Raw genomic sequence first — 25,345 nt, 5'->3', positions numbered from 1 at the left:
TTCTTTTTAATGAGGTTTTGAATTCGTATTTCTTTAATTTGACATCATTGCCAGTTATCACTACAAAAATACCCTAAACCATAGCCCTAAACTGTTTTACAAAAGATAATAATCAATCATCATTACTATCACCATCGTAATCATCATCATCATCATCATCATCATCGTCATCATCATCACCATCATCATTTTAGTACAGTTCTGAGGTGTTATTCAATAGTCCCGAATATGACAGACAAACTGTTTCTGTCTATGATAACTTGAGACTTCTCTGTCTATGCCTAAGAACGATTCGTTAACCACATTTCAGATAAAAAGATTAACTGCCTCATCACGTGATTGCATTGTGACTGAGACTTCTTATTAACGTCAAGAATGTTATAACCTTACTAGTTCTTATATACAATCAACAACATCCATACAACATCCTTGACTATCGTAGATACCTCGAAATTATTAGTCAATGCTTTCTATTTCTCTGCTCAATCCTCAGCCAAAAGATCTTTAAATTCAGAACCATCAAGCCAGTTTAAAAAAAATCTATCCTCTATCTATTGGATTGGACTATTGGAATATAAGTCTAAGGTCTATTGGACCTGCCTTGCTAGACGTTACTTTTCTGTCAAAGAACATAAATGATGGATTATCAATGTTTCATCGGTTAAAGATCTTCGTAAAAAACCTTTTTGTGTAGTTGTAATGAATGGTTGTAAAAAACGGGTAAAAATTTAGGACATTTTAAACCAAATAAAGCTTGTTTTCCTCAAAATGATAGACAATTTTGTTCCTGAATTTTGGTGCGATACTGATCCTTTTATAATTCGTCTGAGGGTCACTTGTGGTCACAACTCGCGTCAGTTGTCACTGCCAGTGTCAGTTGTCAAGTGTCAAATTTGACGTTTGTGGTGTCAACTTGTCAGCCAATGAGCCAAGCCAAGCCAAATGAAAATAGACCTGTGTAATTCGATCGTTTCGTAAAACCCGGGTCGATCGCGACCCATACTCATGGAGATCGGGTCTCAATGATTCGATCATTTCGATCATTCGGGTCACGGGTTGTTTGGGTTATGTGTATCGTTGCGACGCGGCTTGAAGTAGGTAGGTATTTGAACTGAACACCCGTAAGACCCGAACCGGAACCCGATCCTTTGATTGACCGACGGATTCAAAACAAAGTTATGCCTACTATCAGTTAAATAAATATTGTGGTTTGTAATTGTATCGCTTTTGCGTGGTGATACAATAATATTAAGTCATCGTCTAAATTTACATTTGAAAAATGGGAAATTTTATTTTATGTTTTTATGAATATAGAAAAAAAAATGTAAATAATTAAAGTTATTATATATTATATAGATAAAACTATTGCTAAAAGTAATACATACCTACATATATATTTTAGACTTTATTCCTTACGAATTTACCACTCAAGTCATCATCAATATCAACTACAGAATAAAGAATGATATCTTTACAAGCCCCGAGATGAAGCCGATGAAACTCATAAATACAGAGTAATACATATCTTCCTTTACATACGAATAAAAGAGACAACTACAGATTGTACTTGCGAATGATGATTCGACATTATAAGCAATTGAGCCAAATAATTATTTATAACACTAATACAATCAAAATAAAGTTCAATTTAGTGTGGTCGGGTCGAGAGATCGAGTTTATTATATGGATCGCCAAACGGGTCTCACAAGATCGGGTGTTTTAGTCGTCCGCGACCCGATTATTCACGAGAACTACAGATTTGAGAGTTATTGTATTAAAAATAAAGTTCAATTTAGCGTGGTCGGGTCGAGTGATCGAGTTTTTATATGAATCACAAGATCGGGTGTTTTAGACGTCCGCGACCCGATTATTCACTAGATCTACAGATTTGAGAGTTATTGTAATGAAAATAAAGTTCAATTTAGTATGGTAAACAAAAACCTTTCGATCTTTTAATCGAGTCTGCGCCCGGGCGGGTCACCAAACGGGTCACATAAGATCGGGTGTTTTTAACGTCCGCGACCCAATTACTCACGCACAAGTAGTGATCGGGTGTCGGAGATTTGATCATTCGCGATCGACACAGGTCTAAATGAAAATCAAAATATTAAAATCAAAAGAAATGAAATTGTAATTTTTGATAAACATATTTATATTATAGATTGTCATACGATATACCTACGTAATAATATATGATATGCATATGTTCTTTATCTTTTTATATCTCTAACGGCTCAGGCTCAATATAATAGTTCTAAAATATCCTTTCACAACATATTATTTTCAATACACCTAATGCATAGTCTTCAGTCTCCTTTGTGTTATTAAGTTTACCAATGTTCACCACAGGTCAAAGTACATTAATTACAGATTATCTTACTGATAGTAATTTAAAAAAATTACAATTCTATTGATGATCTTAATTTTTTTCTAGAAGTAATAAAATTCTTAATAGTGTAAGTAATCAATTCAATTTTACATTATTTAGGGCTTATGCATTATGTATGAAAACTGTATGTTGTATGTATTATACTGTAACTATATGTAGGTACCTTTATTACCTATTTATTATTTATTAAATATTCGTTATCATCAAAGAGATCATAAATATAAAACTATACAGTCGGTTATAATTATTAATGAGGTGGCAAATTTTGTTACCTACTCAGTGTTATATTTAAAGAAACATTGCCTGAAACGTCAATCAAACAATAATAATTAGCTTGCTTGAGCCCGAGTAGGTAATTGGATATTTTATTTATCATTTTCCTATAACACTAAAGTTTCCTTGTTTTTTCCAGATTATTCATCTGAAGTGTCTTCAGTGATCCATAATTATTTATTATAAGAACAAACAAGAGTTGTTACTAATAAGATTAATATTAAACAAAAATGGATATAATTATTAAAGTTAATAATCAGTCAAATGGACGAGACAAAATTGCTAGGTCTGTATTTTAATTTAATTTTATCTAATATAAGTGTTTGATTGTTAAAATCTATACTTATAATAAATCTGTAGAGAAGTCAATTCTGTACATGAAATATACTTCCAAAATAACTATCAGGGGGTGATTAGTGATCGATACTGATGCCAAAAATGCAATCTGTTTCTGTTCTGTTTGTCTGTATGTTCTTTAGAGAAAAACTACTTGATGGATTTTGATGAAACTTGGTACAATTATTCTTCATACTCTTGGGCAGGTTGTGGTATACTTTTCATCACGCTACAATCAATAGCAGTGAAGGGAAATGTTGGGAAAACAGGAAAAGTTACTTAATTTTTACAGCACTACTACTGTAAGAGCTTGATTAAAGAGGTCTGAGGGCAGACAAATTTGCAGGCGTCCACTAGAAGAATATAATTTGTTCTTTTATTTTGCTTCTTGGTAAATTATCAATATTTAGAACTGAAGACTAATTAAGAAATTAATTGCATGTTTACTATTCTACTCTTAACTCTGTTATTAGTCTGATATAATCCATATACATATATCCTATAGGCTTTTTTTATTTGAAAAACCTATGTGGTGGTAGATACATGGTAGATATATATACACTTGTTTTCTGTAAAGTTCAGCTACATTTGAATCTGAATATTTTTGTTTAAAGAGATTATTATGATTATTTCAATATTAAAATTTGTTTCATGTGTATTCAAGATTATGTCAGTATACCAGTCGCCTAATATGGCATCAACTTGAATCGAGAAATGTAAATAAATACTCAGTGGATAGAATCAAAAGCTTAGAGAATGCTTTAAGCTCTTTTAGAAAAGGTAAGTTTGTTAAAGAAAAGACAATGATTCTCCACTTGAAATCAAGTTTACCTTCTTAGGGTGTTTACCTTCTTATGGTGTTTACCTAAATTAACCTGTAAAAGGTAAACCTTATCTCAAGTGGAGAATCATTGTCTATAATATGGTATCACAGCTCTGATATATAGAAAGCTTAAAGTATATATACAATATCTAAATAAATAAATAAATGAATAAACTGAATTGTGTTATTAAATGTTTGTTACACATTAGTAATGCTTAGGTTGTAGCATCATAACAGTTTAATATATAGTACTAACAGTTTCTTGAAATGATGTATAATCTTTGGAGTTTACTTTTTTTTATAAAATGAAGTGATTTTCAAATTATTGAGGATTCTTACTCATATTAAAGTTGCTTTCCGCCATCTGTATGCTTAGATACTTTTAAACAATGCAATAGATTTTATGTGGTTCTCAAGAGTCAAGTGATCTATGTAAATACAGTATGAAAAGGTTTTTTACAGTAGTATAATAAATATTTATCCATGTGGGCTGAGTAGCAGATATCTGTTAGTTTTTTTTATATGAAGATTCTTTTTTTATCTATGATAGAGTTTTGGTGCTGCATGTTATTGTAATAATAATTTATGTTTGTTTGCAGTATTGCGAATGGGTAGATGTGTTGATATTATTTACATGGCCCTGAACACTATGACCATAGAAGATCCAGTTTTAAGAATATCATTGACAGTGAGCAAATTAGCTCATGCACTATATTTGTATGCGGACCACATTGTGTGGCTAACAAAAAGTGGATTCCTCAAAACTGATTCTGATAACTGGAACAAAACAGCCAATAGATTTTGGTTGTTATCGATTATTGCTAACTTGGCTAGGGATTTTTATGAAATATTGCATATATTGGAGTTGAATAGCTCTGTGTTGCTTAAGCCATCCAGTTTAATAAGTGGTTCAATTAAAAATTTTGATTTACACGCAAGCATGAGGCATATGTATGCACTTGTTAATTGCCATAAGGATATCTTTATAGATACACTCAAAAATTCCTGTGATCTTTTTATTCCTCTAACAGCCTTAGGTTTTACAAAATTAAGTCCCAGTGCAGTTGGTGCGTTAGGAGCTATATCTTCTATTGCTGCTCTAGTGACTTTAATCAAACCTATTACAAAGTTAGTTCCGGCTTGATCTTGTAATCTGGTAAGACTGAAAAAATAAAAAATATGCTGTATGGATAAAAAAATATTATGGTTACATTGTTATAGTTGGTTGGTGTCACAATTATTGTGTTAAGTTTATTACTTGTTACATGTTTTATCTTTACTGTATATCATTATATAGATGATTTTTTTATGATAGCATTTTTTTACTATAGTTGTTGTATTTGAGTAAGTACTCAGAAGAGACATTTTTGCATATAATATTATGTTTTATGCTCTTATAAATAAGTATGTTGTAACTGTTTAAGTATAATTATTCATCTTTGTTTGAACTTGTGCCTCACTAGAACTGCAGCAATTTTCATATTGAAATGGGTATTCAAAGGTATAAATAAATTCATTTTTGAATCGATTTGACCAAATTTGAATTTGATCCTTACCAAATTTGGCCAAATTTAAACTGAGAAGGGGAGTGTTAATTGATTGTCAAGGATATTTATAACCCTACACCTTCATAACAGTCACAAGCCCAGCGCTCTGCTCTCAATGAATCAATCTAATGCTAAGATATTTATCTCAAACAACTTGAGGTACATCTTTAATGTTGTGTGGTTCTGTACAAGTCATGAAAATCAAGAATTATTTAATAACTGAATGATTTGAAACTGTTGTGATTGATGATTGAAAACAAGTTTTGTGTAGGTACAATTTACTTGTAAATTGTACATGGCATTTTCATAATCTAGCTAAATGAGACTGTTTATAAAATATATTCTTTTAATATTATTAAATTGGTTTTTTTTTCAATTCTAATGTGGAATTGTACCAACTCAAACTAGTTATTTCTGTCATAATCTAACATCAAGGAAGAGTGGATTATTTATATTTTAAATTGGTGTCTGGACTGATCTTTGGAACGGCTGGACCGATTTGAATAGGATTTGAAATGTAGATAGAATATTCAGTAACAATCGTCATCAACCCATATTCGGCTCACTGCTGAGCTCGAGTCTCCTCTCAGAATGAGAGGGGTTAGGCCAATAGTCCACCACGCTGGCCCATTACGGATTGGCAGACTTCACACACGCAGAGAATTAAGATAATTCTCTGGTATGAAGGTTTCCTCACGATGTTTTCCTTCACCGATTGAGACACGTGATATTTAATTTTTTAAAATGCACACAACTGAAAAGTTGGAGGTGCATGTCCCGGACTGGATTCGAACCCACACCCTCCGGAATCGGAGGCAGAGGTCATATCCACTGGGCTATCACAGCTTAGTAACAATATTTGCTACTAAAAAAGCAGGCTATCCTGAAAAATCTTAGACCATTATTTAGTCTTAGTTATGGTCTAAGTGAAAATACATGGTTGCCGCGGGATTATAGTACGCGCGTTAACAACTGAGTCTTAGGGCCATAAATCATTTCTCTATATCTATCTCGCTTGCACTTATGGGTCTTATGGAGCCGTCTAGTGAAGGGTGTAACAATGAAAGACATATTATCGATAAGTAAAGTTTATTATCGTATCTTGTTCACAAAATTAAAAAAATTAACAATATTTGATTTAATATAATACATATTTCATATTATATAATTATTAACTAAATAAAATTAATCTTCATCTGAGTCTTCATCATCAGAATCTTCGTCTTCTGCCAAATTTATTATAAGCGGCGCGTGATCTCTAATTAGAGCTTTTTGTAAATCTTTGTTTTGAAGTTCTTCGGCATGCCTAACACATTTGGCCCAGTCTTCCCGTGTGACATTTTCTATGGCTCGGTGGAGGTGATTTTCGACATCTGCTATCTTGAAGGTATTATTATTCTTCGCAACTTCTCCCTTTACTTGTGCCCAAATTAATTCTATTGGGTTATATTGACAGTGATATGGAGGGAGCCTTATTACTTCATGACCTCGTTCATTTGCCAGATGGTCTAAAGCGTAGACCTTCTGCGGGTTACTGGCTTTTACTTTTCTTATTAATTCTTCAATAATTTCGTTGCTGGAATATGGAATCTTTTTCTTTGTCAACCATTCTTGAATTTCAGCTTTCCTCGTGTTTCTTGTGGGTATCTTTTCCAACTGTATCGAATGATAGCTTGCGTTATCGACAATTATAACTGAGGGCTCTTCAAGTAGATTCAGGAATTCGGAAAACCATGGCATATATGTTTCGCCATCCATTTCTGTGTGGTAATCAGCATCCTTTGATTTCACCGCTTTAAATATTAGCTTCGCATCTGGAACGAAGCCAGTCCTTGCAGAACCCGCATGGCAAACTATTAATCTTTGGCCTTTTCCCACAGGCTGATTCTTGAAACCTCCTTCATCGTTGCTTCCAAGCCACATCCTCTTTCTTGCATGGTTTTGATTAATCCATGTTTCGTCTAGATAGAAACGTGGTCGCTGATCGTTAGTTCTTCTAAGTAAATCCAATTTCCTTAAAAAGTCCATTCTAGCACAAACAATATCAGTTCTTTCCATTAAATATTTACGTCCTTCGCTATTTTTCTTATACTGGAACCCAACCTCCTTCAGTAGTATTCTCATTGAAGTGTTGCCGCATTTAAAATCGGGTAATTGTTCACGGAATTTTTCTAAAATTTTCGCCACGGATGGATACTCTCCATTCTCATAAAATGAAGCTACAGTTCGCTTCAACACACTTTTATCAAAATCGTCAATATTAGTGACGGTTTGTGGTTTCTTAAAATTTGTTCTTGGTATACAGGTACTGCCTGATTGTGATACTTCCGTCTTGATTCGGTCCACTGTCGCTCTGCTCACACCACAAACAAATGCGGCCATTTCACGTGGTTTGTTGAAATTTAGAGAAGCCACTTTATTCGGATCACTTTTCAATTCATTGAGAAACAGGAATACGTTGTGAATCAGTGTTCGAGCTTGAGGGCTAATATCGCCATGTAATTTCTTCAGATCAACGTTAGAAAATAAAGTATCCATAGTGCGCAACGAGTAACACATGAATGTATTTATTTAATTGCAGTAAACACATTTATAGCAAAAAAAATACGCAATGCAATTACATTAGAAACCGACCAATCAGAATCGTCCAAATCATTATTGACTCATCATTAGCACGTGCGCAGGTAGCCGTTTATCGATAATTAGGGTGCGCAGGTAGGCGCGCTGCACATTCCTATCTTTTTTGACTTTTATGACCGGACGACTCAGATGATAACGCGCATACTATAGTGAAAAATGAGGCAGACAAAATAGCTCCGAGCTGAAAAGACAGTAAAAAAAATTAATCGAATAAGGTACAAAAGATTAAAGAACTAGAGTTCAAAGTTATAAACTAGAAAAAAAAAAGTCATAGAGAATCAAAAAGGCTAGAACCCTGTGTACATATTATTAAACGGGTTAGAACCCCCAAATGACAGAACCGCTTTTTAATTAGCCAGTTTAAAAAAAAAAATCGAAGAGAATATTTTGATTTTTGCATTTTTAATAATTCTAAAAAATATTAATTACATTCGTTACTAACAAGAAAAACAAGTATTATAATTTGAAATTAAGTATGTCACGCCATTTAGCAGATGCTGCAAAAAAGTTCCTGTTATTAGGCCAATGTGTTCCAACTGTTAAACAAAATGCAACTAAAATACGCGTAAAGAGGTTAGAATTGGACGAGAATTTGCTAATGGTCAGTAAAAAACTAAACATAATGCTTTTTTGTTAAAGAGATCTGGTAAAATAGTTGATTTGTTCTTACGTGCATTATGGGAGATGATTAAATTTACTTCCAATATCTCTAATAGTGGACATTCTCTGCTCATTATTTGCTCCAAGATCTATAGAAAGAACACTGATCTGTTAATCAACACTGTTTGTATTTTAGTTAACTGCCTCGTTGGTCTACTGATCAGACTGTGGTTTTAGATCACGGGGTTCTGGGTTCAAATCCTGGGATGGTCTATACAAGATACTGAGTTTTTCTTACTCGTAAGAAATTTTCAGAGAAACTTCTCAGCCCTGTGTCGGGAAGTTGGTGGTGTTACAACCCAGTGTTTTAGAGCATGTTAAACGATTGTGCCAATGTCCCTGTCACTAAGCCTGCAAAACATGTTTTGGAGCAGTGTGGCAGGTCTAAGCTCCATATGCCCTTTCTTATAAGGAGGGAAGACTTTTATCATTATAAATTGGGTAGACGAATTGGGCAACTGTAATGTCTTCCCGGGTATAGTTTAAGGAAATAAATAAATTAACAACCCATATTCGTCTCCTCTCAGAATAAGAGGGGTTAGGCCAATAGTTCACCACGCTGGCCCAATGCGGATTGGCAGACTTTACACACACAGAGAATTAAGAAAATTCTCTGGTATGCAGGTTTTCTGACAATGTTTTTCCTTCACCATTTGACCACACAACTGAAAAGTTGGAGGTGCATGCCCTGGCTCGGATTTGAACCCACACATTCTGGAATCACAAGCAGGGGACATATTCACTGGGCTATTACGGCTCACCTTTAGTTGATCCAAAAACTGTATAAGAAAACTGGTGATTGTGGGTAGTAAATTTGGTTTATCATTGTTTCAGTATTTTAGAAAAGATGATTTCTATTACTGTCATGATCCTGAAAAGAAATGTAATACTGGGGACATCGTTCTGATACAAGCCCTACCACGAAAACTTACTAAATTAATAACACACGAAGTCAAGGAAGTTGTATATCCATTTGGAGATATCACAGATCCCGTTACAGGTAAAAAAGTAGCCAAAGAGAGGTATCGTGAAGATATTGACAGGGAGGCAGAAATATATGGAAAATTGAAGTCTGGCTTTGATTATAACAAAGCTCCTCCTAGAGGTTGGCAGGATGGCAAAAAAGATTTCACCTCGAAACCAACATACACCAAATTCCATGTGTTTGATGAAAATGACCCATATGCTGTGTAATTTGTATATATCAGCCGATGGACGTCAACGCTTTTTGTAGGATACATCACAATCCTGAGCAGCCTATCCAATAAATCCCTGTGACTTGTTTATGTCGTCAGTCTACCTGGTGAGGGGTTGATCAACACTGTATTTTGATGTGTGGGGTTGCCATTCCAGCACCTCATGACCCCAACGTCCATTGGCTACTTAAAGACTCGGAAATTTTAATTAGAATATATAACATAGACAGTTGTAAATAGTAATTAAAAGTAGGACTTGTTTTACTGATCTTTTAATTTAATACCTACAATTCCTTGTTTGAATGATGAAGTTCTTGAGACATTATTTTCATCACCTGCTTTTATAGTTTGCTATTTATAAGGGACACTGTTTAACTCTTTCCAAGGCATGAGTGTAACAACACAAGGCTGGTAATGAACATGTCTTGGAATGAAGAACACCCAAATTCATATTTAGTCTATAAATAGGTACAGATTAAATGATTTGATATATATGACAAGTATCATGTTTGCAGATTATAACTCTGATGTCCTGGGTTCGATCCCTGGCTGGTCTGATTGAGGTTTTTTTTAATTTGGTCCTGGTCTGGATGGTGGGAGGCTTCAATCGTGGCTAGTTACCACCCTACCAGCAAAGACGTACCACCGAGCAATTTATTTAGGTGTGGATTAATAATGGATTTACATCCTCCTAACAAATTAGCCCACTTCCATCTTAAGTTGAAGTTGTTAGGGGGCTAGCCAAAAGATACAAGAAGCAACTCCTTATTCATCATAATATCTTGGCAAACAGACTCTTGACTAATATCTTGGCAAACCGACTCCTAATGACCTAATGTAAGGAGGATTGACCTCCACAAGACAGACACTCGCAACACATTTGTTTATAGTTTTTGGACTTATCGCAGATTGGCCATACAAGAAAAAAATAACTTCCATCTTAGATAGCATCATAGCGACTCCTACGCCCAAGCGGCGAATGCCAAAAATTGGTCAAGCGCATAGCTAACTTGTAAAGAATAAAAAAAAAATCGTCAACAAGCAATTCGCATATTCAAAATGAAGGACACGTCATTCCATTCTTACATAATTAAAATTATGAATCCTTCTTCTATAAAATATCATGCAAAAGATAAAGTAACTATAGTCTCATAGTATATAAACATTCCACATTGAGTTGGCATTCCATATTAAAGACTAGCGGACGCCCGCGAATTTTAAAAATTTTTGGATCACATTATATTATTTCGTATTATTTTTATGATTTATAAACAAATTTTTAAAACTGCAACTCTAAAAATGAAGGACTTTCCATACAAAGTTCCAACCCATATTTCACCCCTTTTTTATTTTTGCAATAAAAAGTACCTTAATATAACCTTCTCCGTATTATGGTCTTAAAATATGCCAAATTTAATTTGAATTCATTTAGTAGTTTCGGCGTGATGCCCGGCCAAGAAAATCACGGACAGACAGACAGACAGACAGAAAAATCGAAAAAATATATTTTTGGCTTAAGTATAGATTATATAATGCCCTCTAACAAAAATACAGTTTTATTGTAAGTATAGATAGATAGTAGTTTGTCATTCTGCATTGGTAGAGTCAGAAGGGAACACCAAACAATGTTTTATAAAACATTTTATTAACACAAAAGGTATTTTGTACAACGGGATGGTATCTTTGCATCAATCCTGTGCAAGGAACTCTCTTTCAAGCGCAGCTCCCATGAGGTTCCACGAGCTATCGTCGTCATCTGGTGGGACATCATCGTCGGAGGGAGGTGTTGAAGGCCTAGGCCTCTTCCTCGGCCTCTGACCATCTTCTGAAACACATTGAATGTATTGTGAATAATAAACTTTGGTTTGTCAGAGTTTAGTTTCAAAACAACACAACTTTTCTTACAAACATTGTATGGGTAGGTCGAAAATTATTGAGCACTTGATAAAGTTTCAATACAATTTCAATATTTAGCATTTTCAGTATAAAGCCAGGAAGCTAATGTTAGGTGACTGATATTACTTTAATTAACATATCAATATCCATGCTTTCTTTAGATAATTACACACCTGTATTGGAATCACTCGAATCATTGTCCTCTTTATCTTCCATTAATCTGTAAAACAATAATTTCGATTATTACATATTTTAAAAACAGACAATAATTACATGTATAAAATAACTTTATACTGAACTAGCGGATCCGGTCAAGCTTCGCTTTGACTAATGTGCGCTTCTTCACTACCTTTTCCTACTCCAACCCTACCCTACCCCTACCTTGAAAACTGCGAAAAGTCCCATATAAAATTTCACCGCTTCTTTTAAGGGTTGGGAGCGGATTAAAAAAAAAAATGATGTACGGTTTTTTTTTAGTTACAAAAATAGTCAACATACCACACTTTCAAAATTGCAGCATGCTCCAAACATACAAAGTTCCACCCCCTCCCCATTTTACAATACAAACTTCCACCCCCCCCCCCCATTTTAGGGAAGTGGGGGGGTTACAAAGAAACAAAAAGTAGCCTATAAAACCCTTTCAACAATCTCTACTTAAAAAATCAACTCAATTGGTCGCTCTGTTTTGCTGTGAAAGATAGAAAGAGATAGAAAGAGTCGGACAAACAAACAGGCACACACACTTTCACATTTACAATATTAGTATGGATACCCAAATGGTTCATAACCTATAATGAAAATAAAAACACATTTTTCAGAAATGCTACATTAGCTTACCGTACCCCACATTTTTTATGACTATTTCAAAAAAAAGTTTTTACCTGTCCTGTGAACTGCGATTCGTTTCCAGGGCCAGTAACCTGTCTTCGGATATATTCTCTTCATCGTCAACGTCATCTGTTGTTTTCTTTTCATCGTCCGACGAACTTTCATCCGATTCATTAAAAATATCCTCCACCTACAACCATGAATAAGAATATTACTAAAATATTTGACAAGCTCTGTGGCTGCTGTTTTGGTTTTGAGGTTTTGAGTTCCAATACCAGACTCAGTTGATTCATACTTGACCATACAATCTATTTTTTTTTTATTTTATTAATTACAAGTTAGCCCTTGACTACAATCTCACGTGATGGTAAGTGATGATGCAGTCTAAGATGGAAGCGGACTAACTTGTTAGGAGGATGAAAATCCACACCCCTTTCGGTTTCTACACAACATCGTACCGGAACGCTAAATCGCTTGGCGGTACGTCTTTGTCGGTAGGGTGGTAACTAGCCACGGCCGAAGCCTCCCACCAGCCAAATATTATGTCAAATTACAAAAACAATGTACAAACAAATAAAAAATAGGTACATACATTACCCTATGTAGTAATAAAGAAGTTTACCAACTCTCGGTCGGAAGTGGTGCGGCGGTGAGGGGCTGTTGCAAATAAGTAATTCATATGCTCGGGAAACATACCGCTTACCTCTGTCCATGTCATATAGTCGCTTGAGAAGGACAGCAGCGGGTTGAGCGAGTCCATTAACCAGCCGGAGGGGTTCGGCGGCGGGAGGCTGTTGCAGTGCGCGGGGGGCCGAATGAGTAATCCTTACATACGCTCTAGAAACATACAACCGCTCACCTCTCGGTCCATGTCAGCGATATCGTCGCTTGAGAAGGACAGCAGCGGGTTGAGCGAGTCCATGAACCGGCCAGAGAGGGTGCGGCGGCGGGGGGCTGCTGCATTGCGCTGGGGGGCCGAATGAGTAATAATACGCTCCAGAAACATATAACAGCCCACCTCTCGGTCCATGTCAGAGATATCGTCGCTTGAGAAGGACAGCCGCGGATTGAGCGAGTTCATGAACCGGCCGGGGGGGGGGGGGGGGGGGTTGTTTGCGACGGCGGGGGGGTCGACTGAGTAATCCTTACATACGCTCGAGAAATACAACAACCGCTCACCTCTCGGTCCATGTCAGCGATATCGTCGCTTGAGAAGGACAGCAGCGGGTAGAGCGAGTCCATAAACCGGCCGGAGGGGGTGCGTCGGCGGGGAGTCGACTGAGTAATCCTTACATACGCTCGAGAAACATACAACCGCTCACCTCTCGGTCCATGTCAGCGATATCGTCGCTTGAGAAGGACGGCAGCGGGTTGAGCGAGTCCATGAACCGGCCGGAGGGGGTGCGTCGGCGGGGAGTCGACTGAGTAATCCTTACATACGCTCGAGAAACATACAACCGCTCACCTCTCGGTCCATGTCAGCGATATCGTCGCTTGAGAAGGACGGCAGCGGGTTGAGCGAGTCCATGAACCGGCCGGAGGGGGTGCGTCGGCGGGGAGTCGACTGAGTAATCCTTACATACGCTCGAGAAACATAACCGCTCACCTCTCGGTCCATGTCAGCGATATCATCGCTTGAGAAGGACAGCAGCGGGTTGAGCGAGTCCATGAACCGGCCGGAGGGGGTGCGGCGGCGGGGGGTCGAATGAGTAATCCCTACATACGCTCGAGAAACATACAACCGCTCACCTCTCGGTTCATGTCAGCGATATCGTCACTTGAGAAGGATAGCAGCGGGTTGAGCGAGTCTATGAACCGGCCGGAAGGGGTGCGTCGGCGTGGGGCCGAATGAGTAATCCTTACATACGCTCGAGAAACATACAACAGCTCACTTCAAGTCAGCGATATCGTCGCTTAAGCCGACAGCAGCGGGTTGAGAGAGTCCATGTACCGGCCAGAGAGGGTGCGGCGGCGGGGTGCTGCTGCATTGCGCTGGGGGGCCGAATGAGTAATAATACGCTCCAGAAACATACAACCGCTCACCTCTCGGTCCATGTCAGCGATATCGTCGCTTGAGAAGGACAGCAGCGGGTTGAGCGAGTCCATGAAGCGGCCGGAGGGGGTGCGTCGGCGCGTGGGGGGCGGCGGGGGGCTGCTGCAGTGCGCGGGGGGCCGACGCGCGCTGCTCTGTCGTACGCGACACATGTTAATATTGAACTGCTAACTTCATGAATTAATTAATTATTTTTTTTACTTATATAAGTGTAGGTTGAACGGACGAACCTACAGTTTGAAATTATTTACATTTGTTCAAGTTATTTGCAAGCTTTTAAAGTCAAAATTCAGTAGCAAATTGCGATAGCGCTCAACTGGAGAAGTATTACCACTACGCTTATTGGTATTGCTTTTTTTCGCTAGCGTGTACATTAGCTTGAGGGCATTTTTAATATTGTTAAGGGGTTTCTTGTATTGGACTAATAAATAAAAACTAGCACGGTGTGAGTATATTACCTGTCCGCCTCTCTGCAGAGGGTAGAGCCGCTCGTCCACTCGCTCCCAGCGCTCGGCACAGCTCCACAGCCAGTCGGGCGTCACCACGTGTACTTTGCCTTTGCCGTCACCCATCTTTCTGCTCGCGTTCACTTTCGCTGTGCCTACAATATGAAAAACAGTGAAATTAGCAATACAAAGCAGACTGTGGCATGCACAAGGTATGCATTATAAGCAGGGTATCGTCGTCATCAACCCATATTCGGCTCACTGCTGAGCTCGAGTCTCCTCTCAGAATGAGAGGGGTTAGGCCAATAGTCCACCACGCTGGCCCAATGCGGATTGGCAGACTTCACACACGCAGAGAATTAAGATAATTCTCTGGTATGCAGGTTTCCTCACGATGTTTTTCCTTCACCGTTTGAGACACGTGATATTTAATTTCTTAAAATGCACACGACTGAAAAGTTGGAGGTGCATGCCCCGGACCGGATTCGAACCCACACCCTCCGGAATCGGAGGCAGAGGTCATATCCACTGGGCTATCACAGCTCAGCAAGCAGGGCATGCACTATACTATCTATATCTATAGTTGAGCCGTTTTCGATGAGTACCACCAATCAGGTGCCAGCTGGTATCAACAATCTATTGGAAATTTCATAATAATTTTTTAATAACTATACAAAGTAGTGCAAACTAATTATGTGCTTGAAATAAGTAAGACAGGGGTTAGATATATTGTTGTACGTAACTATTATCTGTTTTAAAGAGGTAAAATTCTTTGTTTTAGTATAATTTACTAGTAAATACTTTTAAAGTATGTATTTTCAATACATATTTCAAATGCCGCTATACTGCTCTTAAAAAAATAATAAGAACTCTAGTGTAGTAGTGGTCCGCAGGGATTTGATGATGGTAATGTAAGCGAAAACTTTCAGTACATTTTGACGAAAATTGCGCAATTTGTCACAGTTAAAGTTTTAATGGAGAAGAAATGCATAAATCTATTTTTATACAAAACTAGCGGATGCCCGCGACTTCGTCCGCGTGAAACTCGATGTAAACTTTCAACTACCCCTACCCTACCCTACCTCTACCCTACGCCTACCCCGTTTTCTAATTATTATTAATATGAACTTTATACAATAACAATAAAGCTCAAATTGACTACGTTTTAGTTACAAATCATTTGTATGGGAAAAAGAAAAGGGCTATTTTTAGGGTTTTTCCAGCAATAATTCAAATTTTTCTCGCCGTAAAAACCATCCTTGAACTTCAACGAACATTTTAAAAAAAGATTTGGCCAAATTGGTCCAGGCGTTGTTGAGTTATGCGCTTACCAACACATTTTGCATTTCATTTTTATATTATAGATTAAAATGTCAAATATACGTTTTTTGCGGAAAACGACAAACAGTTCCGTTTATTAGGTTTTTAAAAATGTTGTAATTACCTGATCGCACTGCAACCAGGTGTGTGGTCTTCTCAGTGAAGTCCTGAGTGACCTCCGCCCCCAGACTCTTGGCCACCTGGTAAGCCCTGGAGGTCTCGAGCCTCTGGTGCGTGGGCACCAGCCCGCTGAACACCAGGCTAGAGCCTCCCAACACCTTACTCTTCACATCAGGTATTATGAACTTGAGATCTGGTATTGGGTGTTGGCCCATACTGTCATATATGTCATAAAATTGTCTGTAAAAGAGATTTTTCACATATTTAAAAATGTCACATTTAATGTAAGAAAGCAAAAAATGTATGAATTTTCATCTAATTACGATAAAAGATTTTTAATATATTTTGAAATTTTATAATCTTATTTATTTTGCAGATATCCAGACAATCTTTGCTTTTTATATATAAACTTTCAACTACCCCCACTCTACCCTACCCATTAAGGCTGCACACGCGACGGAAGCTTTTTAATGAAGTAACTTCTCCTATTTTGCCAACATTTCCCTTCACTGCTCTGCTCCTATTGATTGTAGTGATGAAAAGTATACTATAATCTGCTCAGAAGTATGAAGAATAATTGTACCAAGTTTCGTTAAAATCCGTCGAGTAGTTTTTGTTTCTATACTGAACATAGACAGACAAAAATTGTACTGATTACATTTTTGGCATCAGTATCTATCACTAATCACCCCCTGATACTTATTTTGGAAATATATTTCATGTACATTGACCTCTCTACAGATTTATTATAAGTATTAATTAGTTAACATTGACCTTATTTACCCGAATGTGTCATAAAAAACAATATATCCAAACCTAGTCATCATCCCCATAACAAAAACATTTAACAACTTACTTATGTATCCTTTTTAATATATCCTCCAAATATATTAAATAGTCATCAGCGTCTTCCATTTCTATTTGCCCGTCAGAAGTGTTGACCCAAACACAGGGCGGTTCCACACTCTTGTCCATTTCACTTTCACTTTTGTCATCTATCACTTCCGGCTTTTCACTGACAATTCTCCCATTTTCACCCTCCACAGGTTTATCTTTTTCATCAATTTGTTCTTTATCTTTTATATCTTTGCTATCTTTTTCGGGTTCAGCATCTAAATTAGGCATTTGTTTACTTATTGGTAACTGGGAACCATTCTTGCCACTCGCCAGTTTGGGTTTTTCTTCGGCTGTAATAAAAGATTTCTCTGATAAAAAAATCTAGATATTATTCTCATTATTGGACTAGTTGTCCCTCGGTATTGGAGAGCTTGTATCGAAAATACTTTGCTGCGGTAATTGGTATACATAGAGAATTAACAAATATCACAGGTAAGGTCCGGCCGCTCAGATTGCGTTTCCGATAGTTGTGATTGAAAGAGACAAACCGATGACCTCTTATAATAAAAGCACGCACAATCATGTAGATAGATATCACTTAAAAACTGGCTAAAAGAAAATTATACCTAAAGGCCTGTATATATAGTCCAATATTCAATAAAATCCCAAATTCAAAGCAAATCCAACCTTAAATATTGAGTTTAAGGTTGAATTTGCAAATGTGTCTACTTGAATTGAGTGCTAAGAAGTTATGTTTGGCACAGTGGGGTCATTTTTTGGTCGCTGATTGTGCATCCATATTTTAATAGGAGATTGATGGGACAAATATATTCAATTACAATTGCCTCGGTATTTTGTTTTATCTTTGTAGTGATGAGACAACATAACAATATGCCAGTTTCCTCCTTCACTATTTGAGACACGTGATATTTAATTTTTTAAAATGCACAAAAATTAACAGTTTGAGATGCATGCCCCAGACCTGATTCAAACTAACTACCTCACAATTAAAGGCAGAGGTCATATCCATACCAATTCCTTTGAGATTATAACATAATATTAATGGTACAGGTAGTAACTATTATAATAACAAATATGCTGTGGAATTTAACAGCATCCTAAAAATGATAATAAATAAGTTTGTCATCCTCGTATCTGTCTACCTTTTAAATCTTAAGAAAAGGAAGTCTTCAGTAGGACTGTTGATGTCTGGATTTGTAGTGAAGTTGCAATAAATACTCATTTGACATTGCAACTTGTATCTTAAATCCATGTATAACTTTTAAATATATTCTGTTTCTTATTAAAATATTACTTCTCTAGTAATTTGAAAAAATAGTAAATGCTACACAATGATAGGATAGTAGATTAATTTAAAGTAGACATAATTCAAACTACTTTTATAAATTAAAAATATAAATTTGTTTACGGATTAACGTATCGGACGCATTAGACGGATCGTAGTATTCTTTGTATAGAAAGTTATAAAAGTGTGTCCCCTGATCATCATCGTACAGATCGCACAAATTTAGCGTAACATTAAAAATCCGTACTACGTCTACCATTAAGAGCCGATTTCACTATCTTCTGACAAATCTCAGATTTTCTAATATGTTTCATCACTTTATTTTATTTAAAAATAATACCTATGAATTAGCTATGAGACAATTATCCGAAGGTACCGAAACGGGGGCCTTTCTTCTTCTTTCCTGGGCCTTTTCCACACTTGACCACTAAATTGGGACCTTAAGTGTGTCAGATTTTCATTAAAAATATAGCCTGGTGATGCCCATAGAAACAAGACCTGGACAAGCTTTTTGATTCAATCCCTATCTATACTAATATAATAAAGCTGAAGAGTTTGTTTGTTTGTTTGTTTGATTGAACGCGCTAATCTCTGGAACTACTGGCCCGATTTGAAAAATTCTTTCAGTGTTAGATAGCCCATTTATCGAGGAAGGCTATAGGCTACATATTATCCCTGTATTCCTACGGGAACGGGAACCACGCGGGTGAAACCGCGCGGCGCCAGCTAGTCTTTATTATATTCTCCCCCCACCCTTTACCTACCCAGGCTATCCCTACCCTACCCCTATTTCCCAAGTATGTAATGATAAATAAAAATCAGTGGTTGATGATGGAAAAGTGAATATTTAGGGTTGTATAATGATTATGATTAATAATTAATTACTTATACGTTCATAAAACTCTTACATATTAATAATTAATAAAAATAAATATGTAAATATTTTAAAATGCCACATAATAAAAAAAAAGTAAAAAAGTATTATCCAAACAATGAAAATTTTGAGGTGGACACCCATTATCACTTGGGGGTTTGAAAAATAGATAGTAGCTGATTCTCGGACCTACTAAATATTTATACAAAATTCAAGCCGTTTCAGAGGAGTATGGGAACAAATATTGTGACACGAGTTTCATATATATTACATATTTGTTCTTTGTAATCTAATGATATGAATACTTACGCAAAGGCGGAGGTGCATTGATGTCCCCTGTGGACTGGAAGAATGAATACGGCCGGACGTGTATAAGATTTGACGCGTGCCTCCATACATCTTCTCTGTCGTCTATTATGCACACCATGTTGTCACCACAGGGAAATAAGGCTCTGAAATAGACAGCAATTCACTAAATATTTTTTCTTTCTTTCAGGGATTATCTGCGATCAGTAAAATAACTATAAGCATATGTGTTCTATAATAACTTCGCTTTTTGAGTGTATTTCCCAATAAGAACATTCCCTCATTGTTTTAATGTTAAAAGCTTTAAAGAATGTGCTTCCTTTTAAGCCTGAATGTTCTGTAAATCAATTTTGTAGTCAGAACATATGGACGACTCATTATTTGTGTTATATACTGTCAATCTCTTCAATGACAGTTTTCATCTTTAGGTGATAGTAAATCTCGTCATTCTTTATGAACCATGGAGCATCACAGATACTTGTCAACTGCACCACATCTACTAAATAACAATAGGGATGATTAGGAGTATGCTAATAGTAAAGCAATTTTCTAAAATTAACAGGATATTTGCGATCATTACTTTCGGAGCTACAGGGATTTAAAGGGTCCGATTTGCGGCACTACCACGGATTCTTAAAAAAAAGCCCCATACAAAGTGTCACAAATTAATGATGTCGTTGATTCGCTGATCGTTAAATTTGTATGGGCGTTCACACAAAATTACAAATATCTCTGTAATTTGTGCGTTTATGTTTAAAGTTCATCTATTGAAAAATGTCACGTTTAATTTAAGAAACTAAAACGTATGAATATCCATCTAATTACGATGAAAGAATTTTAATAGATTTTGGAATTTTATAATCTTATTTATTTTGGACACATCCAGTCAAACTCTGTTTTTTACATATTAATTACTTAATATTCACCTTCAAAAAAATTTACCATTTGTAGCCACAAACGGTCAATTATTATAGCAATAGTAGCTCAAATAATAATTTAATTTGGATTCGCTTACTTCAAGTTAGCAGATTTTGTTCTAGCATCGAAACACTCATCCCTAGATAATATTCTGTGCGAGAAGTACTTCTTCTGAGGATCCAATAATTCAGCAATTGCATGTGCATATTGCCTCGCACCAAACGTGCATACATGCAACTCATAGTTCTTTGAAGCTGATTCAAGAAACTCTTCAGTCTTGGGTCGCAGTCTTGTGTGACACCATCTGCCTTGGTTGCCTGGACCTCTTAGAAAGAAATGCAGGACACCCTGTAAATGTAAAAAAATTGTTTTCTTTATAAGGTCTTTTGTGGTAAGGACGGGTACAGGAGAATTATCACAATAACATTTTTTTTATAAAGTATAAAAAATGCAAGATCAATTGGTACTTTACAACAGAGAAGAAAAAAAAATTACTAGTTACTAGTTAGTTAGAAAACCCAGATAGATGGGCATTTTTATCAAGGTAAAAAAAAAGTATGAATTAGAAAATAGCTGTATTTTTGTTGCCCCATAAGAATATCACATTCCATGATACATTTATTTGTACTCTTTTATATCAGGGCATTAATAATTTTTCATTTTACTCTAATCAATTTAAATTTTTGAAACAGATAGGTACTTTTGTCTCCTCAGAGGTCCAATGTAGCAGAATTCATCATAAATTATCAATAAATCACAGCACAGGTGAACATCTAATAGTTATGAGCCAATAAATGTATGAAACATGAATGTTTTTAACAATATTTTACTTGTCTGTTAACCATTACAAGAGGCAGCAGAATACATCTATACTAATATTATAAAGACGAAAACTTTGTTTGTATGTTTGTCTGTTTGTTTGTTTGTTTGATTGTAATGAATACTACTCAAAAACTACTGGACCGATTTCAAAAATTCTTTCACCATTCGAAAGCTACATTATCCATAAGTAACATAGGCTAAATTTTATTTTGGAAAAAAAGGAATTCAGTAAGATATTTGGGTTTTTCGGACACAAGGTGTAAAAAATCAACCAAAAAAGTAGGCTAGGGGTAGGGTAGGGGTAGTTGAAAGTTAACATCGAGTTTCACGCGGACGAAGTCGCGGACGTCGGCTAGTACATTATAAATACATTAGGTATTTTAGATGCACAAGGAAGTTTCTTTATTATGTTTACATTCACTACTAAGCCAATATAATTCTGAACTGAACATACACATTGATAGGGAAAATATATGTATCATGTGGCATAAACACTAAACAACAATATCTTTTTCATGTTAATTTAGAAGTTTCATTTTTAGCGTCTTATAACTGAGTAAATGATAAATGATTTCAATTTCAAGTAAACACATTCCCAACAAAAAGAGCCTCGACGTACCAGACATTGTACTTAACAAAGTATATTTAAAAGGGTTCTAGTTTTTCTTTTGAGGAACAGAACCCTAAAAATATACTATTCCGAGAGTACCCTGTACTGAAAAAGAACTCTTTTGCACATGAGAGCCAAGGGCAGTAGCTAATTAATATCTTCACCTTCAAGTTGGGAGGTATATTGTCATTAGTGGTGTGCACCAGGGTCTGATCGAGGTCCACAAGTAACACCAGCTTGCGATTCTTCAGAAGTCTGTCCGCATCCTCTCTCCCCAACTTCTGAGCCAATTCTTCAGATACCTGAAATTATTGAATATAAATGTTTAATGTTAGACCAATTAACCCAAATAATTTTTTTGTTTATGTTTGAATATGTTAAACTATGTATTCTGGAAGTATCAGGGCTGTGGTAAGTTAATTTTTACATTTATTTTAAACTCTATTCAGAAGTTTATCAACTTTAGATGTCAAATGGACAAATTTTCAGTTATACACTATCATTTAAAAAAAAAAAATGCTTTTGTTAGTCTTGTTTATACCCAATACAATAACTCATATACAGACAATTTGCATATCTTTTTTTTTAAAGAATATATATTCATTAATCTTTATAATTCAGTTTTTCCCCAACTACTTGTAGTTAGTGTAGAGCTATTAAGGCTATTTGTTCTAATAAAGAATAGCAAAAATACCAAGTGAGAATAGAACATTTACTGTATTATTTTTAATTAAAACTGGTTTTACATTTTGTCAATGAAAAGTTATAATAATCCTCAAAACTTAATTTCCATTGTCTTCATGAGAGTAAAATATTCATCATTCCATAAATCAGAAAGCTAAAATCAGAGATAAAAAACCTTTTAACTGGTAGCATACAGTTAATTTTGCATTTATCTTCTTGATATAAGTACTAATAAGGAAGTAAGATTTTGTATTTTTTACTTTAAAAATCGTTTCTCCATTAGAAAGCTTATACCATAGGCTTAATTATGTTCCTGTATTAAAAATAATTTAATCATACCTTTAATTCAGGTACAGAGTGTACCATTGGTACGACGGCCACGTCGTGTTTCTGTACTTCTTCTGCTCGCAAATCGGCGCCACACTCGGCGCACATTTCCTTCATCACTGTAGGATGACGACATTCTTCTAGATCTGCTATACAGCTTCTACAAGAGAAATTATTGATGTATATTATTCATATAGATTATAAGTTAATAAGTTACGTCGACGCGTCGACGTGTTATTAAGCAAAACAGATGACGCGCGAAGAGACAATAATTTTGAAATTATTAAAAACCTGACTCCTACTACAAAATATATACGTAAATAGATCGAAGAAAAGTCCAGTCGTGAGGCTGTATATGCTAGATTATAATGTTTAATAGAAATTAGACACAGAAAGCAATAATAAAAATGTAAACATTGCTGCCAGTTTTTAGTTTCGCGCCTAAACATTTGAGCTATATAATTTTAATAGCTTTGTTTACACTAAATACAAATTACTTGAACGAAAAATATATATAATATTTTATAAGAACAGAAAACATAAATTAAATAAGTAAATGTATAGTTTTTAACTAATGATATTAAAAAAGTGCCTAAATATGATATGAATTATGACGTCACTTACCCAGGATCTGCAATGTCTCCTTCCCTCACCTTGATGGACACGATAGTGCCTGCGCGTGACACTTTATATTTCTTTATTTCACCACTATCGCCCGACGAATCGCTGTATAAAAATAATATTTGACCATGCGACACAAATGCACCTTCCTTAACTTTCCATTTTACAAGTTTTAAAGGCTTTTGCGATGGAACAGAAATAGGCATACTTTTGTCGGCCATCTTGAACGGAAATTGCGCGTTTTAACTAATGGCAGTATTCTCATTGGTTCACGAGAAACAATTTTGGCGGCAAGGCGATATCTACCAATAATATTACAGAATTCTTAACTCGTCAATCGATCGAGTTTCAAGGTAACATAGACAACTAGAAACCTAATATACAGAGTAAATATGTGTTTCGATAAAACGAAATAGAAATGAAAAGTGCTTGGATGCATGGATGCCATTGACATTGACATCACTTCAGAATGCAACCACAAATTAAAGCCTAAAATACCAAATTGCCAGACTTTTAATTTTTTTGGTTGGACTATTGTGACTGGACTATTCGATATATTTTTCCCAAAAAATGGGTAAATAAATCTTCTTGTGGCAATAACCAATTGTAGACAATCGAAGTCGAGGCTTGTTTTTGGTTTTAAATTTTCTATCTGTTATTGTGACAGTTACATTTTTGTAGGTGTAGGTTTGTCAATTTATTTTATTTTGTTTTGTTGTAAATAAAACGAATTATAAACATGATGGATGAGAATAATACTTTAAGTGATAATTCAGATATAGAAGATAGCAGTAACCCGGAGCTACGTGGTTATTTGAGTAAATGGACTAACTACATACATGGTTGGCAGGATAGGTTTATTGTTTTGAAGGATTCCACTTTATCCTATTACAAAAGCGAATTGGAGAGTAATCTTGGATGTCGTGGTGCGTTGTGTTTGAAAAAAGCTAAAGTCAAGGTGAATATGAATTATATTGTTGTTGACTAAACGGCGAGACGAAAATATTCATTTAAAAAAATTAATATGTCCTTGTCCAAAGTACGTATCATCCACAAAGTTTTTTTAATTAATTGCGATAGACGATTGCGTTTTATTGCTTCAATGTTACTCAATTACAATTTGTTAAATGTCAAGTAATGTAAAAGACTATCTATGCCCCACAGTTTCACCTAACTTTGGGTCTGACTTTGTTTAAACTTTAAGCATTTTCAAAAGTAGCAATAAAATATTTAATCAAAATCTCCTCTCAGAATAAGGCGTTAGGCAAATAGTCCACCACACTGGCCCAATGCAGAATGACAGACTTCATACACATAGAATTAAGTAAATTCTCAGTATGCAGGTTTCCTCACAATGTTTAAGACATGTGATATTTAATTTCTTAAATGCACCTAATTTAAAAGTTTGAGGTGCCTGCCTCAGACTGGATTCAAACCTACACTCATATTCAAAGGCAGAAGTCATATCCACTCGGCTATTACAGCTCAAACTCTACATTCAAACTTTACATCA

The 25,345-nt window shown here is 35.8% G+C and overlaps 4 protein-coding genes across 12 annotated transcripts in view; 3 read left to right on the top strand and 1 right to left on the bottom strand.

Annotated features, from left to right (window-relative positions):
* The first annotated feature begins 880 nt into the window (after nt 1–880).
* LOC112052755 (peroxisomal membrane protein 11B) lies at nt 881–5,728 on the top strand. Of its 5 annotated transcripts, XM_052887722.1 has the most exons (5): nt 881–950; nt 2,101–2,130; nt 2,802–2,948; nt 3,663–3,778; nt 4,421–5,728. In XM_052887722.1, exons 3-5 carry the CDS (start codon nt 2,893–2,895, stop codon nt 4,963–4,965), a joined length of 717 nt encoding a protein of 238 aa, XP_052743682.1. In that variant the 5' UTR covers nt 881–950; nt 2,101–2,130; nt 2,802–2,892; the 3' UTR covers nt 4,966–5,728. The 5 variants fall into 5 exon arrangements, with proteins under 5 accessions (XP_052743682.1, XP_023947719.1, XP_023947720.1 ...); XM_024091951.2 differs by lacking the exon at nt 881–950 and having other exon boundaries at nt 1,486–2,130; XM_024091952.2 differs by lacking the exon at nt 881–950 and having other exon boundaries at nt 1,486–2,182.
* A 2,635-nt stretch (nt 5,729–8,363) lies between these two features.
* Nucleotides 8,364–10,128, top strand: LOC112052744 (28S ribosomal protein S17, mitochondrial). Its single transcript, XM_024091936.2, has 2 exons — nt 8,364–8,609; nt 9,503–10,128. Exons 1-2 carry the CDS (start codon nt 8,484–8,486, stop codon nt 9,860–9,862), a joined length of 486 nt encoding a protein of 161 aa, XP_023947704.2. The 5' UTR covers nt 8,364–8,483; the 3' UTR covers nt 9,863–10,128.
* A 1,360-nt stretch (nt 10,129–11,488) lies between these two features.
* LOC112052742 (RNA polymerase II subunit A C-terminal domain phosphatase) overlaps nt 11,489–25,345 on the bottom strand; it is a 53,163-nt gene continuing 39,306 nt past the window's right edge. Inside the window, exons 1-12 of one of the 5 annotated variants that reach the window (XM_052887636.1) lie at nt 23,836–24,079; nt 23,224–23,371; nt 22,365–22,502; nt 20,866–21,116; nt 19,854–19,996; nt 17,384–17,714; nt 16,532–16,767; nt 15,100–15,242; nt 14,632–14,775; nt 12,642–12,778; nt 11,934–11,980; nt 11,489–11,686 (exon numbers count right to left, since the gene is read on the bottom strand). In XM_052887636.1, coding sequence (XP_052743596.1) covers nt 11,553–11,686; nt 11,934–11,980; nt 12,642–12,778; nt 14,632–14,775; nt 15,100–15,242; nt 16,532–16,767; nt 17,384–17,714; nt 19,854–19,996; nt 20,866–21,116; nt 22,365–22,502; nt 23,224–23,371; nt 23,836–24,053 — 2,070 coding nt within the window. In that variant the 5' untranslated portion in view covers nt 24,054–24,079 and the 3' untranslated portion in view covers nt 11,489–11,552. Of the gene's footprint in view, nt 11,690–11,933; nt 11,981–12,641; nt 12,779–14,631; nt 14,776–15,099; nt 15,243–16,531; nt 16,768–17,383; nt 17,715–19,853; nt 19,997–20,865; nt 21,117–22,364; nt 22,503–23,223; nt 23,407–23,835; nt 24,082–25,345 lie in introns of those variants that run through there. The other 4 variants (XM_052887635.1, XM_052887637.1, XM_052887638.1 and 1 more) reach the window with 4 other exon arrangements.
* The window catches only part of LOC112052743 (ceramide transfer protein), a 56,888-nt gene continuing 56,016 nt past the window's right edge, over nt 24,474–25,345 (top strand). The window contains exon 1 of the mRNA XM_024091935.2: nt 24,474–24,790. Within this exon, the coding sequence (XP_023947703.2) occupies nt 24,572–24,790 (219 nt within the window). The 5' untranslated portion in view covers nt 24,474–24,571. The remainder of the gene's footprint in view (nt 24,791–25,345) is intronic.

This window comes from Bicyclus anynana, chromosome 20 (assembly GCF_947172395.1).
Source record: "Bicyclus anynana chromosome 20, ilBicAnyn1.1, whole genome shotgun sequence".
Taxonomy (NCBI): Eukaryota; Metazoa; Arthropoda; class Insecta; order Lepidoptera; family Nymphalidae; genus Bicyclus; species Bicyclus anynana.
The sequence above is the reverse complement of the archived record's forward strand: the minus strand, read 5'-3'. Positions and strand labels throughout refer to the sequence as shown.

What these genes read in the sequence shown, in the direction of transcription:
- LOC112052755 (XM_052887722.1), top strand. Translation starts at nt 2,893, where the DNA reads ATGGATATAATTATTAAAGTTAATAATCAGTCAAATGGACGAGACAAA. An exon ending in GGACGAGACAAAATTGCTAG is followed by an intron (nt 2,949 to 3,662) that starts GTCTGTATTTTA and finishes TGTGTATTCAAG; the next exon opens with ATTATGTCAGTATACCAGTC. An exon ending in TTTAAGCTCTTTTAGAAAAG is followed by an intron (nt 3,779 to 4,420) that starts GTAAGTTTGTTA and finishes GTTTGTTTGCAG; the next exon opens with TATTGCGAATGGGTAGATGT.
- LOC112052744 (XM_024091936.2), top strand. Translation starts at nt 8,484, where the DNA reads ATGTCACGCCATTTAGCAGATGCTGCAAAAAAGTTCCTGTTATTAGGC. An exon ending in TGGACGAGAATTTGCTAATG is followed by an intron (nt 8,610 to 9,502) that starts GTCAGTAAAAAA and finishes TCATTGTTTCAG; the next exon opens with TATTTTAGAAAAGATGATTT.